Source organism: Hoplias malabaricus, chromosome X2 (assembly GCF_029633855.1).
Source record: "Hoplias malabaricus isolate fHopMal1 chromosome X2, fHopMal1.hap1, whole genome shotgun sequence".
Taxonomy (NCBI): Eukaryota; Metazoa; Chordata; class Actinopteri; order Characiformes; family Erythrinidae; genus Hoplias; species Hoplias malabaricus.
This window is the reverse complement of record NC_089819.1, coordinates 16,595,853-16,613,268: the sequence shown is the minus strand read 5'-3', so window position 1 is coordinate 16,613,268 and position 17,416 is coordinate 16,595,853. Positions and strand designations below refer to the sequence as shown.

General features: G+C 39.3%; 1 protein-coding gene across 3 annotated transcripts in view; it reads left to right on the top strand.

Annotated features, from left to right (window-relative positions):
• Positions 1-17,416, top strand: part of LOC136677543 (cotranscriptional regulator ARB2A homolog) — a 172,399-nt gene that overhangs the window by 955 nt on the left and 154,028 nt on the right. For 2 of the 3 annotated variants that reach the window (XM_066655123.1, XM_066655122.1), the window contains exons 2-4: positions 490-624; positions 787-888; positions 8,333-8,433. In XM_066655123.1, coding sequence (XP_066511220.1) covers positions 525-624; positions 787-888; positions 8,333-8,433 — 303 coding nt within the window. In that variant the 5' untranslated portion in view covers positions 490-524. The remainder of the gene's footprint in view (positions 1-489; positions 625-786; positions 889-8,332; positions 8,434-17,416) is intronic. The other variant, XM_066655124.1, reaches the window with a different exon arrangement.

The window sequence follows — 17,416 nt, the reverse complement described above, 5'->3', positions numbered from 1 at the left end:
GTGAAAATGTGGTCTTTTTTATTTGTCTGTATAAATTCCAGCACACACTACTTAAAGACTAGTTTCAGCTTTACTGAAAAAAATAGCAATGATAGCAATGAACTGAAATCTCAATCTCAATTAATATCACTGGTGTATAATGTAAATTGTTGAGGCCAACAGCGGTCAACAAACTCTTTTTATTGAAGAAAATTAAATTGTTCTCAATGGAATTTCCTTGTTTACATCTTAACCTTTTTAATTTTTCACGTGTGGATAGAATGTTCCTTAGGCACAGTTAAAAACAATGTTGTTAAAACAATAAACCACAGTGTCATTAACATCCAGTTTGCTTCCATCGTTTCTCCACTACCTTATTAGTATTAGACCTCCAAGCCAATGCTGCTGTACACTTTGACCTTGATATAACTACTTACATCTACAGTGCAATAAAATTGATACTCATATTCTGACTCTTCTAAAATGTTATTTTTGTTTTTCAATATACAGGCTTCCCTACTGTGAGTTTTTAAAGTGAAGGGCCCATGCTTATCAGAGCTGTTGTTTTTATATTTTATTTTATGTGGATAACTATGGCCCAGCTATTGGCACAAGAGGAAAAAGAGAAAACCACTGCGCTAAAAGGTAGGTGAACAGGCACAAACACACTCATGCTTCCGTATGTGCGGTTTAGCCAGAAATTAATAGCAATACGTATTATTGCATGAAATTATTAATATTAATGCTCATTTCTGTACTACAAGCATAAAACGTCTTTGCGTCCTTCACATTCATTATCTTTTTCAGATTTATTGTCCAGGATAGACTTAGACGAGCTGATGAAGAAAGACGAACCCCCACTTGTATTCCCCAAAACTTTGGAGGAGTTTGAGTATGCTTTTAATGAACGTAAGACATAAGTTTACATCTTGCCGACTTTATTTGCACTCATATAGTAATGGAACAGCATTGGATACGGATGTTGCTGAGGGGAAATAGCAAGGACAAGTGGGCAAGGTCATGATGAAACTGGTATTAAACTGAAGTTGTTAAATGTATATAACCTACTTTGGTTTAATGTTTTAAAAATGTATTTGTAAAGTAAGTTTTGAGTCCTCCCTGCCATCTTTATTTAAAGGTGCTATATATGATTTATAATGTGTTCTTGCTCAGCCATTGCCCTGTAAATGGGAAACAAACAAAATGGCTCAGATAGTGACACAACACTATTCCAGGCAATCAGCGATGGGGGTGTTTGTGCTCGTGCACAGGACAGGGTAAGAGGAGGGGCAGCATTCTGTGTGCATGAATTTGTGGGGTGGGGCTTTTGAAGGAGCCCTGAAGGGAGGGCTGTGTTTGTTTTGCTGTTTAATTCAAATATCAACAGTCATTCTCCAGAATCATTTAGAGTGCCTTTAAATATCGATTTTGCTCTCTATTCTTTGGACCGCCAGTATGCTTGGAACTTGGGTCACAGACACAAGAAGTTTCAGAGTACAGCTCTGTATAATAGAGAATCCCTCTAGTGTCACACTGGGCAATTCAGTACTCTACAACAAAAGGTTCTCAAAGAGAGATATTTAATATGATTTATATGCTGTTGAGTTGACATCTGGGCGGCACGGTGGCACAGCAGGTAGTGTCGCAGTCACACAGCTTCAGGGACCTGGAGGTTGTGGGTTCGATTCCCGCTCCGGGTGACTGTCTGTGAGGAGTTGGTGTGTTCTCCCTGTGTCCGCGTGGGTTTCCTCCGGGTTGGTTGGACTGGCGACTCAAAAGTGTCCGTAGGTGTGAGTGTGTGAGTGAATGTGTGAGTGTGTGTTGCCCTGCGAAGGACTGGCGCCCCCTCCAGGGTGTGTTCCCGCCTTGCGCCCAATGATTGCAGGTAGGCTCTGGACCCACTGTGACCCTGAACTGGATAAGCGCTTACAGATAATGAATGAATGAATGAGTTGACATCTACAGTGTGAGGTCAACGCTGGTTCAATGTTCTACAATGAAGTGTTTGTTGTTTGCTTTATTTAAATTTTATTCACTTAACATTTGTCTCTTTAGCTGATAATCTGAAATTCACATACACTGAGTTTTGAAAGCACAAGTTGTTTATGTCGTTTTAAATATTTCAGTAGGAAAACAAATTACTGTTATGCATAGCAATTCTCTACAAACTGTTATGAAATGAGAACTATTATGACTAACATGAATATGGCAGTGTAGCTTGAATTTTGATGTGGGCAGCTTGAATGTGTTCCAATGTGACATGAAATATTTCACAAAATTTAACATAAATTTTTTTTAACACAAAACCTATACCTAAAACAGACCTATATGGAACGATAGACAAAGAGAAAGTTTTCCCATTTATTGTGTACTATAAGGTGAAATGGAGCGCATGCTTACCGTTGACTGTGAGATTTTGGCTGTGATAGTGCTGTCTGTTTTGAGAGTCTCCTGAGTCACTGGCAGCTGAATGGACAAGTTGTGCATGCCATGGGCTGTCAGTGGCTTACTCAGCCTTGCACTCCGGTTGACGGCCACATTTGCATAACCTTGCTGCTCTCTCTAAAAAGGCTCCTGTCACTGCCTTGAATACTTTATTTTGGTTTCTGGGAATATACATCATTTTTTATTTATATGTTTATTCATTCATTCTCTTTTCCATGAGACATCATAATGCTATCATAAATGAAAACTACCTCACCAAGGTCAGTAGCCTTCATTTACCCTTAAGATCTAATTTGAGACTTTTTTTTAACAATCTAATGAACCAACCTGTAAAATACATATGCATCTGCAAAAGAGAGAGTTGTTTTTTGGAATCACGCTGTATGATGGCTTCATCACAGTTAGCCTTCAGCTTGTTCATTACTGGAAATCCAAGGTTATGTACACCTAATTAAGCTAAAAAATTGAGAACAGCATGCTAATTACACAAGGATGGAAAAAAGTGTAGGGGAAAAAGTTGAGGAGGCATATTCCTCAGAGAGCCTGTGATGTGAGGGCGATGGAGCTGAACCTCCATCGCATGCAGGCTTTCATTAGATCCCTCTCTTCCTTCTGTTAGGCACTGCTCTTCCTAGCGTTTTGCTTCACCCCTCTGTGAATGCATAATTGATTTCTGCAAGATACTTTTTCCTTTGTGTACTGTGAGCCACTATGTGCTGAGTCTCTCCTATTTTTAGATGTGTGTGTATATGTATGTTTATATATATATATATATATATATATATATATATATATATATATATATGAGAAACACTTGCCACAAAAACTCACTTAAATGACATGGATGACTTAAATCACACCAATGGCATGGATTTCCCCTGTAAACCAGAAGTTTTCAAAGTACCAAAGGCCACTATACTCTGAAGCAGTGGAGGTGTATGTCTTCAAGGACAATAAAGTTGGTCGGAGACTGAGAGTGTTTTTCAGAGTTTTGGATAGATGTGTTTGAAGAGTAATATTAAACCATACCAAGATATTTCAGACAATTACAAGCTTCTTCTTTTGAGGCATTAAATATATTTGGGAAAAAGGGGTTAAAAATAAATAATATAAAAATTCTGGTTCTTCTTTAGGAGCAATTTCCAAATTAACTAAAGTTGCTAAAAACAGCTTTACATGGGATGGCAAAAATACTAAACCATTTAAAAAAACATCTAGAAATGAAGTTCCTGGATTAAACAAATGTTGGTCTGAAATTTTCAAACAAACTGGATATATCAAATTCAAGTGTCTACATCAGCTGTTCTACAATTCTGACCTCAATTTGCACATGATTACTTTGACCTTTAGATGAATCAAAAATTGAATGGTTTGCCCGTGAGGGTAAGCTTTATGTATGGAGGAAAAAGGCTGAGACGTAACCTTACATAACTAACCCTAACCCTAAATACATCCCAGCATGTTGCTGGGAAAGGGATTGGTGCTCTTTAGAAAGCAAATGGCATCATGAAATGTGGATCAGGAAAATACTGAAGGAACATATAAAGGTGTCATCCACATTACTGAAACTTGGTTGCAAATGGGACATCCAGCAAAAAAGTGACATTTCTTCAAACTTGGACAAAATGAAAAAGGGCACGTCTACGATTGTGGGAAAACGCTATTCTCTCTGGTTTATTTATGTTCAGAAGCTCAGCGTCTTTTAACGTGGAACAGTATGTTTGAGGGGGAAAAAAAACGTACGTGGTTAAAGTTTAACTTGTCTCTAAGTTTTTTTTCACCGAATTACCACAGAAACTCATTTGTAGTTGTAGTTGTTTGGTTTTGTAGCACTTTCATTAATGCAGTTAACCATCTCCAAATTTGGAGACATTCCAACTTAAGTCATCAGAAACAACAAAAATAAAATGGTTTGCTGATAAAGATTGAAAGTGTTGGTAGGCTTTTATAGACTGGTGCTGCCTGGTTGAATACGATTCATGCAGGTGAGTTTTTTTTTTCTTTGGTCCGACTCGCAACACAATGACCTACGCTGTTATGATCATGCGAGTGCGAGTCTGCTGCTGGTTTCAGAGCCAGTTACTGCAGTTGCTGTACACGGGCTGCGCAAGTCGAGATGACTTAATAACTGCAGAGCATAATCCTCATTGGGTAGAAGCTCCATCGATACCTTTGACATTTGTTTCTTTTCATTCTAAAATGTAAATCTATGTTATCTCTCTTAAAGAGGTAACATCCATTAATATGGTATATGTCTGGAAATAATGCCATGCTCTGTAGTAGAGAGAGTTTTTATTTCCATATGATTTTATTTATGATATATTTCAGGTTATAATGATCATTTTTTGTCATGAAATCCTGTGGGGTTCTGGTTGCTACTGTCAGTCTTGACGGCCCTTTTCTGATCCCCCCACAACTACAACTAGCTACTATTACTGAACATCAAGGCAAGGTGCAGTTAAAGGCTAAGCAACACTTAATGGACCTCCATGAATATTTCACATTATTTTAATTACTGACATAAATAAGTATGAATTAAAATGAAAATATCATGCTTAATTTGCTTTAAAACTGACAATTTTATTAAATTGACGGAAAAACCTGAGCTCACTACAGAAATTCTTGAACGTAACCATGACATCACTGGTGGACAACAGCTGAACAACGCCACGGGAAAACACCGTTATGACTGACTGTTATGACAGTATCTAGCTAGCTAAATAGCCAACATTATTCATGACAATAGCCTAGCAATAAGCTAAACTCAAATTTAGAGGCACCGTTATTCTTGTAAATGTGATCGAAGTCGAACTCGAATTCATCCGACACTTTAAACCTCCGTAATGCAGCTACGTAGCCGAGTATAATCTGAGCCACCGAGTTTAGCGAGTCAAGCTAACGTTAACTAACACCAACTAAAACAGGCGAAGTAAGTGTGCTTACCCTGTTTACCTCCATGTATACAGAGGCTCTTAAACACTCTTGAAAGCGCCAGTGAAATGTGCACTACAGATAACGGAGTGAGTGGATGGTCCTTTCCAAAGTGCCCGTTTAAAGTTGACAAATTTAGTTATTTTTCTGGAAATTTTGGGATCTTTGGGCCATTTGTGCACAGATGTCCCACTGTACATTGAATTATTGCAGCCAAAACAACACACCTTTTCGTCAACGGTCTTTTAACCTTATTCCTTGAATTAGTAAGAAATAACATGTTTTCTGACGATCAATAAACACAAGTTAGGAACTCAAATTCCACTGTATTTATTTGTTTGACACTTTCATATAGCTAGTGCTTAGCCTTTAATATCAAACAAGCCTTTCAATGTCAAGCCCAATAGCAAACTTGGTGCCCCTTGTGGTGTAGTTTTTAACTGTGAGCGAATGAGTATGTATGTGAGTGAGTTACAAGCAAGTTACTGGAGGTGCTTCACATTTAGAAATAAAGAAAACTCATCTATGAGTTGGCATGTTTTGACTGGTAGTGTATGTAGCTCATTTCATCCTCACGAGCACACATTAAAACCAACAAGACAAACAAAACAACAAGAACATAGGAGCAGACACACTTATAGTATTCCAACTTGATAAACAGCCTCTCGGTGCTACATGATGTTGAACAGATAACAGCGAAGGTAAATACAGTAATACTTATTGAGTTAGCTGTGTTGGATTTATCGCTTGCTAACTGTGCAGAAGTGCCGGGCTTTGAAAAAGAGTCGCATAAAAATGCTTATGCAATCATTTCTCTTCAAAGATGCTTTTCTTTCTTCCCCCCCCCCCCTCTCTCTTTTTGCCGCGCTGGGGTAATTGAGAAAGTATGAGGCCCTTGGGCTGTTTGGGTTAAGTGTGTATGCTTTGAGTATTTTAGCTTTGTGCATTTGCAATCAGAGAGGTCACAATTAGATTTAACACTGTTTGGGGCTTCATTATCTGCTAGTGTCAACATAAGGATAGATGGGCCTATCTCTCAAGCACACAGTTTTCAGAAGTATTACACACCACTTGCTTTGCTTTGAAGGTGGTAGTGTTCCCTCATAACTGAATGTAATACTTTTGTTGAACTTTTAAGTGTTTTGCATTTTTAATGGCTTTAAATTTAATGGGGGGGAGGCTATGCAACTTCATTCCCTACATAACATCCTTAACCTTAAAAAGGTTTTTTTTTAAAATGTGATGTTAATGGTTTCATGAAGGTATTTCTGACATTTTTTCATTCATTCATTATCTGTAACCGCTTATCCAGTTCAGGGTCACAGTGGGTCCAGAGCCTACCTGGAATCATTGGGCACAAGGCGGGAACCAGAGCACCATACTGTTGATGGTGGTGAAAACAGAACTGCTATTTGGGTGTGTTTGGTGGCTCTCCCGCTTCTCACTCACAAATGTATTAATTGTCAAAGCAGATGTTTATTACTGCCATGGCCGAGTTGGGTGGTTGGTATTCTCCTGAAAGTGTAACGTACTGTCTAATCATGATGACAGCAGTTTAGGAAGCAATGACTGGTTGCATTTTCTCAGAGGAAGCTTGTGTTTGCCAACACGCTCCACTCTATGAGGCACTGAATGATTAGAAGATACCTATTTAATGAGTTTAAAACATGAAGACATACATGGAGGTTCTCAACTCTGTTTTGCATGTATAGTCCAAGAAAACAGTTTATTTTTAAATAAAGCTCACTCACATCTCATATACAAAAATAAATCTATAAAGAGCGATGTATTAAAGGGTCTATTGTAGGCCACCAATATACTGTTCCAATAAAAGCTAATTATCACCTGATTATACTTCAGAGTGTAATCTAGTTAATGTGCTCCTTTACGCTCATCCAATACCACCACCTACAGTGCAACAGTGATCACTTATTATAAAGCTTGCTGCTGTTTACCTTCAGATCACCTGTATGCCATATTGTCTGGCTGTGACTTAGCTGTAGAAGGATCAGCGTATATAAAGTTGTCTGTACTCCATTTGACATCTCAACCACACACACACACACACACACAAGATAGAGAAGAATAGCGTTCAGCACCAAGGCCAAGGGAATGGTAACAAGAGCCCTCTAATAGCCCTTTGTGGGCAGGTTACCTGCCTGTTATTAATTGCATGAATGGAAAAACGATGTACATTTGACTTAAAATGTTTAAATAAATAACAAATGATTCAGTGCTGGGGGACATTTTATAACAAAGTAAATTGAAGAGAACATTTTATGGATGCACATGCATACATGGATGCAATTCAGGGTCGCGGTGGGTCCAGAGCCTACCTGGAATCATTGGGCGCAAGGCAGGAATACACCCTGGAGGAGGCGCCAGTCCTTCACAGGGCAACACACACACATTCACTCAAACCTACGGACACTTTTGAGTCACCAATCCACCTGCATCGTGTGTTTTTGGACTGTGGGAGGAAACCGGAGCACCCGGAGGAAAGCCACGCGGACACGGGGAGAACACACCAACTTCTCACAGAGAGTCACCCGGAGCGGGAATCGAACCCACAACCTCCAGGTCCCTGGAGCTGTGTGACTGCGACACTTCCGTGCCGCCCTGCACATAGAATGAAATCTGGAAATCTGTGATTGGAAGATAGCATAGAAGAGTGATATAATCATTAAACGCTATAGAGCTGCATTTGGAATCTATTTGGAGCCTATTATAGAGAATTATTGGAAACCTTTTAGAACAGGAAAGAGTTGACAGGAGTACATCAGTAAAATTTATGTTATGTTCAAACCAACATACACGTGGTATCACTTAAAATATAGAATCAACAAAACGTTTCTAAATATGTTATGAGATAAAAAAAACATTCAATACAATGTAAGAGGAGGCATGGCTAAGTGTGTATAGGTTAAATTAAATAATTAATGTGCAATACATTTTAATACGTGTACTTCTTCTGTAGATGGGCAGCTACGACACACTGAAACAGGAGAGCCGTTTGTCTTCAACTCCAAGGAGGATCTGCACAGGTGGAACCAGAAAAGATATGAAGCACTGGGAGAGGTAATTTTCACCTCTATTATATTTCTTACAACACCGTTTTGTACTTTTAATTGCTTCTTAGTCACACGGTTTGATATAGTGCTCTGAAATGCGCTTCATATTTTCACCCCATTTTAGACATTGTAGCTAACAAATAAGGAGGGAAATGTTGAGTTTGAATATATTATTAGATGAAGAAATGATGGTGGTAGTGTGTACTATTAGTGGAGAATTTTGATGATGATTGTGATGCATCTTTGTTTCCCAGGTTTAATAACTTTGTAATTGGATTCTGTGCGGTAATTGGAACCGCTCTCTGGAACACTGCAGATGCACACACTCACACACTCACATTCAAGCGCAAAATAGAATGACTCTAATAAACTCTTACCCTTTTCCAGCTCCTGTATTCTAATCCTTTCTCTTCCCTCTCTCTGTCTTTATTTCTAACTCTTTCTCTCTTTATTTTCTCAATCTATGCATGTACAGGGGTTGTATTTCACTTAAGCAGGCTCTGGTTTGCTCTGTTTTATAGTCAGAGGGCAACTGTGCTGCCTACACCTTCACACTAAAACTGGCAAAAATCCTCCCACCCGCCTATATCTGAGCAAACAGTGGGTGTGCATTTAGGCTTACGTGTGTACAATCTATGGGGGAATGAGCCGATTTGTGAACGACTAAAAGGGACAACAGTGTCAGTTTGTGGAAATGGACACTTTATATGTGGTTTCTTGTGTTAGGTACTTTACTTAGGGCAAGTTCAAATGCCGTTCATTCAGTCCCATTGCATGTAGCATGCATAAGCTAATCAAAAGGGTGTGTGTTTGCTTGTTTAATTATCTTTGTTCATTTGCCTCGATATGTGGCTCTAATTGTTCTGCTTATTCTTTTGAAGTTCAAAGGAAAGCGAATGACTTAAGATTACCTATATGTTTTATGTGTTGTAGTTCTTATTCAGGTATTCTCCTTAGAGAAATAGCCCTGCTTTTTCACACATAACACTTTGTAGCTATGTTTGGTGAAAACAAGCACAAGCAGAGCATTTGGGTACTCACCTCATGAACTTGTGAGCCTCCTGTATATTATTAGACTTGATTAAATTTAAAAGCCAAGACCCAAGACAGGACATGTCACTCTATTTGGATTTGATCTATACCAGTATAACAATATTGGTGTCACCATTTTGCTGTTGTGATGTTGTTAGAACTAGTAAGGGTAGTTACTGTATATAGTAATTAGATCTTATCATTAGACTTATTTAGTGCCTTGCTTAAAAAGAAATAGTCAGTCACAGTGCACATGAATTAACAGGGATTTTACTGCCCTTGCCACTAACTGACCAAGACAGACAGACTTTCATAAAACGTATAAACAACTTTTCAAACAAACCAAACAGCCAACCAACATAAAACCTGTGTTGAAATCTTGATGAATAACTTTTCTGAAAACAAAATTGAGCCTGGCTTATTTATGTTGGGACAGTGTCTTTCTTATCACTTGGGTCTTAGTTGCTTATACAGAACGTATAGCAGTTGCAGGTAAGGCACACACATATTACACACAGGGAGAGCTCAGATATTGTATAAGAACAATATGTTTACATGCCTTGTGCTGTACTAATATTCTGTTAGAAACTAAAGATTATCCTAGTGAAGCTAGCGTCTTTAATATAATTACATAAATTAAGCTGTACTTTATTACATGAAAATAATTACCACGTTAATTTGTGCCTCATCACTCAAAACACCTTTAAGCACATTATAACACGGTGACACAACAGATAGTGTAGCTGTCACACAGCTCTTGTGTCCTGGTTTTGAGTCTGATCCTGGTCGTTGTCTGAGAGGAGTAATGCAAACTTATGGTCTGAAATAAGATCTTAAAATCTTATTTGGGTGCGGGATGGTGGCGTAGCAGGGAGTGTCGCAGTCACACAGCTCTAGGGACCTGGAGGTTGTGGGTTTAATTCCCGCTCTGGGTGACTGGGTTTCCTCCGGGTGCTCCGGTTTCCTCCCACAGTCCAAAAACAGACGTTGGTTGGTGGACTGGCGACTCAAAAGTGTCCGTAGGTGTGAGTGTGTGTTGCCCTGTGAAGGACTGGTGCCCCCTCCAGGGTGTATTCCCGCCTTGCGCCCAATGATTCCCAATGAATGAATGAATGTAATGAATCTTATTTGGGAAAATAAAGTGATACTGTGATAATTATGTAGTTTCCCCTAGCACTACACCAAAAGTTAAGCTGGCTCATTCATATTGCTGATTAATTAGTGTAAAGCCATTTTCTACTTGTTTTTAAATATGTATAAAAAAGTTTGTTACTCTTAAACATATGGAATGGCACTTCCCGATGTTATATTCAATGCATGCTCACATAGTAAGCAGTTTAATACCTCCTTACACACCTAACTCCTGTCTGCTCTGAACTGATTGATTGAATGATTGATAGTGACATTGTAATGGCAATAATATAAACAGTGCAGCTTCAGCAGCCAAGCAGTAGTGCTACTGAGAACCTCACTGAAACAAGGAAGAAAAACCAAATGTGGCTAGCTTGGGTTTGAACACCCCTTCTGAGAAGTGACCAGCAAGCAGACTGTAGTGTACCACTGTGAACACTGTGTTTTACTGAAGATCCATGTTCTAAGCTAACTCTAGTCCCAGTTCACCAAATGATGGCTGGCCAAAATAAACCCTTCACTGACGGGTAGCAGAGGAGCACACACGCCGGTTTACAGAGGCATAAATGTCAGCAAAGCACAAGCAGGTTGTGGTTGAAGGGTCTGAAGCCCATTTCGGGAAACTCACATGTTTTGCAGTAATTTTAATGCAGTCCGGATGCATGAGTTTCAGTAAATCAGTGCCACTAAGTCAATCCCAGTAGGAGACTGAAGGTGCTAGAATGCATTCTCCAAAGAGAAATGCCTGAATCATTCTCTGTACATCACTTTGGAGCACATTTACTGTAAAACTTATAGATAATGGTCAGAAGAAAAGTATGAAAATGAAAGGACAGTGGTTTTACCTGATTGCATAAAGCAGCCACAGTCAGACTGTGTATAGCAGTCAGGTTATGGACCTACTTCTCAAAACAGACTAAAAGGGTTCATCTCCATCTCAGAGAGACTGCACTGACATATGCTAGTCCCAGGAACATTAAATTGTTGTTATATATGTATTCATTTATCACATTCAGTTGGAACGCTTATGTGTCACTCAGATCTTGAAAATCATCAAATTTCCACATGCAGACAGACTGTCGGTCCATTTCTTATGTGACCCATATGGCGTGCTTGAATTCCTCATAACTGCCTGCTTCGCTATAAAGGTATGGAGTTGGAAATTGCTTGGTTCTTGTGGTCATTGCTGTTGAAGGTGTGTGAATGGGTCTGAGTGTGGCTCTCTGCTCTCTCTCTCTCTCTCCCGGCATCGTCTGTGTGAACAACAGGCCGCTGGTGTGCTGGAGAGTGGGCGAGAGGGCCTTTGTGAGGACGCACACAGCAGCAGATGTCCAATTTGCACTTCAGCCTGCTATGAATGAGGAGCTGGGCTGCAGGTTCACACACACACACACACACATTCACCAACATACAAATACACATACATATGCAGCTGGGCTTGAGCACTGGGGTCAGTGTACTCTGACTTGATGAGGCTGCTTATGGATTTCAGTAGTGTGGAAATAGCATACTGATAGGGTGATATAGAGAAAATCTGTTCTGTCCATGTATACTATAGTCATTTCTGCTCATTTATTTTCAAAAATGATTTGTCTTTATTATATAGGCTGTTTTATTTTTACTTTATGTTGATTTTAGTATTCTTGCGCAAATTTAATTGTGATTGAAATCTGAAGGCGTTCTTGCTGGTTTAATGTGCAGCTCATATTTGCTTAATGTTATAATGTAAACTTAATGAAGTCCCCTGGACTCTTGATGACAAAGTTGCCTGGTATATTGGCTACAAAACACCCCCCAAAGCACCCTCCACCGCCATGGTTAACTGCTGTCCTCCTAGGTTGTCTTGAATGGATACCAGCCTTGTGCGGTGTCCATTGTTGTGGACCAGAATTGCTCAGATTCATCAGGATTGGATTTGGATTTATCTTGACCTCACGCACTATTGATCTAGTCAGTGGAGGAGTCATTTTTGCTTCCTACCATGCCCTTTTGAATTTTTCACAGCGTGGTTCTCCTTGTACTTTTTGATTATGCTTTGCCATGTGGCCACTGGCACTTGAAAACATGTGGATATGGAGTTATAGCCTTTCCCCATGTTGTGGGCAGCTACAATGCACAAATGGATGTCCTCACTTAGCTCTTTGATTTTAGCCTTGTCCTGCATTTGACTAATAACATACTAGAGAATTAAATGCTCCTTTAGTGTTTACAGGCGTCTGCACACGCACAGAGTCAATTACCAAGCAGAAAATAGAGGGAGTTGCAAGTTTTGATTTGGATCATGACTTTGGACATTGTGATTATACAAAATCATTTAAGTTGTACATTTTTTAATAGATCTTCTGAAAATCTGCACCCACATGCTTTTGTAGCTGTTAACACTTTTTATTCATAAAAATGCTGTTGGCATTTTTCACATCTGTGAGGACATGTAATATATAGATATACTGTTCAGCAGGGCTTAGTGTCCTAGGCCGAACCACACCTGATTTAATCCCGGGTGAGAATTAGAATTCACAGTCAATCTCTGTCATGTCTCAGATTAACTGGTGCTGGTGTAGGATGCATGGCTGGCGGAGTGTGGCAGCAGCAGCAGTGTTCTATCTAATGTGATCTTCACGGCCACCCAGAGGCTGCACTGTGCAGAGCGAGAAACAAAGTGGTCATGTCGCGCTCGCTCATCTGAAACCGTCTCTCTGTTACACAGTGTCGGCATCATTGTTAGAGGGCATGTGGAGATATCCCACCATAAACTCACACACACGTAAGCATGTGCGCACACATATGCGTGAATGAGTGAGAGATCATAGTGTGATTTGCATCGCTGAATGCTGGCAAGTCATCGGTTTGCCTCAGGTGTGTGTGTGCGCGCGCCCGTTGTGCTGTACCATGTTAATGCAAAAGTAATGGTGTCAAGGGGTCCAGATTAGCATGTCTAGATGTTTGTGTGTGTGTGTGTGTGCGCGCGCATGAGTGTCTGTGTGTGTGGTCACAGGTGAGATGTATGTGTGTAGAGATTCTTGTGTGTGTGTGTGTGTTTTGAAGTTTAGATCAGGACCTTGGGATGGTTATATGCTGAAATGTTTCTAATTAGATTGGTTCTTCTACCTCTACACAATCAGCTCATCAGCAATGGTTAGTGTAGCCTTAAGATTATTTCTGAGAGTTTTGGTTGGTGTGAATTCTCTCAATACTGGTTTATACAGATCATCTCTGTGTCGTCCTGTTTTCTTCTTATGTGGACATCCAGCATTTTTAGGGGGACTTGAATGAATTAGTGTCTCAGCAACATTTAAAGACAAAAAACTTTTCTGAAAAGGATATCTCTTCTGCTTTCATCTGAATAACCTCCTCTTTCAGGGTTTCAATTACTGTGGATAGTGATTGAGTGTCACCACATGAACAGGGTCTGTCAGAAAATTAGGGAAATTAGCACCAGGTGCCAGATTAGCCCCGATAACTGTGAAGTATCCAAAAGTGTTCAATAAATATTCATCACAGCTCTTTCACATTAAGGTTATTGTGTTGTGATACAATTTCTACAATTGGTGTAACAGTATTTTTGAAGAGAACATGGCTGAAGTTTAACTTGTCTGTATGTTTTTATTCACTATTTGAATGACCACAGAAACTTGTTTGTAAGTTGAGTTGTTTTGTAGTATGCAGTTAGCAGTCTCCCGAATTTTAGTGGGGTTTCCTATCTAAATAATCTGAACTAGCTATAATTTAAATCAATATTACCCACCTATTGAGCTGGAAGTTTGCCCTGAGTAGTGAGTGAGAGGAAGCCTAGCATGTCTGACTGAGACGCTTTTTTTTTTATCTTTTACTAACACTATGGCTTTGTAAACAGGTTAATTTTCAGAGTGCAAACGGACTTGAGAGCTAGTAAATGATGAGGAAACCATTTTATAAAAACGTGTTACAATCGTGAATATCACCTTAAACTTCACGCTCTTCCTATTAATTTCTAATGAATTTACATTGGGATGAGCACTGACTTTGAAATTTAAGAAAATATAAGATAATTTCTAATGTGATTATGGTCATGTGAGAATATACATTACACACAGTACCATGACTGTATGTGTTGGAAATGAGTGTGTGAAGGGGGCTGCAGGGGTCTGATCTCTGTGATAGGTGACACAGTATGGGCTCAGCTCCAGATGGGAGAGTATTAAGCTGTTAATAAATGGGGATTTTTCACTCCTCTCTCTGCATCTGTGGTATGACAGACACACACACAGTATTCTAATGAAGCAGGCTGGGCCAGATGGCTGTCTTATCATCTTTCGCTTTCCTCTTTCTCTTCTCTCTCTTTATTGTGCGCCTTTGTACACTGTAAAGTGTATTAGGAGATATGCCATCATTGCAAAGTACGGGCAGATTTTGTAGTATTTTTATTTGCAAGTAAATTGAATGAGTGTGCTTTTTGATCTACAATTTGGATTAATTATGAAATAGATAACATTTGGTAATTGTAGAACTGCATTAAAAAAATAAAAATAAAAAAATATGAGCAGTAGGTGGCCATTGGCTTTTTTTCAAAGCAGGTTTTCTATTTTTAGTGTGAAAACCTAAGCCAAAGTCAAGCGCTTCTAATTGGGAAATACCTGAGGGACATTGGGAATTTGGCTTTCACAGGCCTCACCTTTGGACTTAGATGACAACATGACATAGCTTGAATTGGTTGTCTCTCACACATTTGCAGCTTAACTAAAATGTATGTTTGCAATATCTAAACAATGATAAGTGCCTGAATATGTAAAAAATAAAAAGATTCAGTGAAAACATAAAATAACACAAGAATATAGCTATAGACCATGAAATAAAGGGATGAAGGGCAGAGATTAGTCAGTTTATAGTGTTATAGTTTAAATTTTTAACAGTCAGATATTTATTTCTATGATCAGATATCTGTGATATTTCTTTTTAAAACCCATATTGATGACACAGTGCTAATATCAGTCATACATAGTGATTATTAACGCAGCATGTTTCTCACTGGGACACCACTGGGTTAAATTCTTTGAAGAAAATACCTGGAATAAATGCGAGGTACTATTTGAAATTAGGGTGGCGCAGAGTTTCGCCACACAAACCACACACAATTGCACACACCTCTCATGAAGTACACTGACTGTGAGTGGCATACTGCATCAGTCACGCTCATTTTGTTTTTATGTTAAGGAGAGCTTCTGTCTTAAAAAGAATAGGAAAAAGCAGAAGAACAAAATGGCAGCTGTCTCTCTTGATTTATCACACAGCAGCATTGCTTGTACCCCCACCCCCTTGGAGTGAGTAAGTGAGAGAGAGAGAGAATACAAAACTGCAAGGGAAGGTGTACTTTAAAAACATATTACCCCTCTGTTGGCTTCAGAGGTAACACCTGAGGTGGTCATTAGGCACCCATTACACTACGCATTCACTCTGTGTGTGTTTTTGCTTTGTGTGTTTGTGTGTGTATGTGTGTGTGTGTGTGTGTGCGCAAGTCTCTATTTGTCTTTGTGTCTGTGTTTGAAAGAACTTCACACAGACCGTGCAACCAAAAAGCATCTGATGGGAATTTTCACGTTATTTCTTCCCACTAGCAGCCTGAAAACTGCATTAAAAACAAAGAACAAATATTAAAAGGAAAGAAAATAGTTGAAAATAAGCTAACAGTAACACCCTCTCTTTAAATTCATTTGTTACAAGGGCTGCTTATATGTATATGCACCCCCTGGCTTAAAACTCTCTTTGTATTTTGGAGTAAGGACCCACTCGCACACCTCTCAGTTTTGCTCAGAAAGCTTTATTGGCATGACCATATTCAGATACAGTTTTTTCAAACTGTCATCAAAACAGCAAGATAAACAATTTAGAACATTTGGAGAACGGCTGTGTTCACTGAGTCTGTACCTGGTCAGTGTGATTGTGATTAATATGTGCTCAGTGCAATGTCCTCTACTATTCTGCTACAGCGTACTGTCACTTTAAAGCCAGATAAACAGCATTTTGCTTTGTGTTTGTGTGTTACAATGGGTGTTGTAGTTTTTTTGTAGTGATACAAGTTGTTTATGTTCCAGATTGGTGCTGACAAGTCTCAGTGTTGGTGTTTCTTCGAGAATTCAAAGCCAGGGCTAGCTGTGTCATGGAACTCTTCCCCTTACTTGGCTCTTGCAGTTGCAGGCCTTTGGGTTGAGGGGCCAGTATTTATTTATTTATTTATTTATTTTTATTCTTTGGAATTTTGAGTAAGAGTGGAAATTGGAGTAATTCTGCTCTGTCCTGTGCACCTGCAGGTTTTCTCCTTTAATGTTAAAGGTGACCTCCATACCTCACAAACATACAGGAGACTTCAAATTTGTCATTTAATTGTGTAGAATGTCCAACTCAGGATCTCTTAAATTATGGGGGCTACAGGTTCAGTGCAGTGACATAGCTAGGTGGAAAATGGGCTATCAGTATTAACCATTACACTATTAGCCTTTTGCTAAACATGGACAGCTGTGGCCAAGCAAGGACTGACTAGGCCCGGGAAGTCAAACTAAGAAAGTCTGGTGCAGTATTGGCCCTTCAACCAGTGCTTTCTCCTTCATTGATGGATGCGTGGAAAGCCCTGCAGACCACAGGACCAGGACTGTTAGTGATTTAACAGTGAATGCACTGAGGGAATGAGGGTATAAGTCTGTAATCGTATAATCTTCTGTGCTGTTGCCAAGAGGTGAGCAGAAGGTGTATCTGAAAAGGGTTCCTTCTATTTCTGTTAACATGTTGATCAGAATTGTTTTGAGGAAGGGTATTTATATTTCTTGTGCAGTCATATCCAAAGATATAACTTGGTT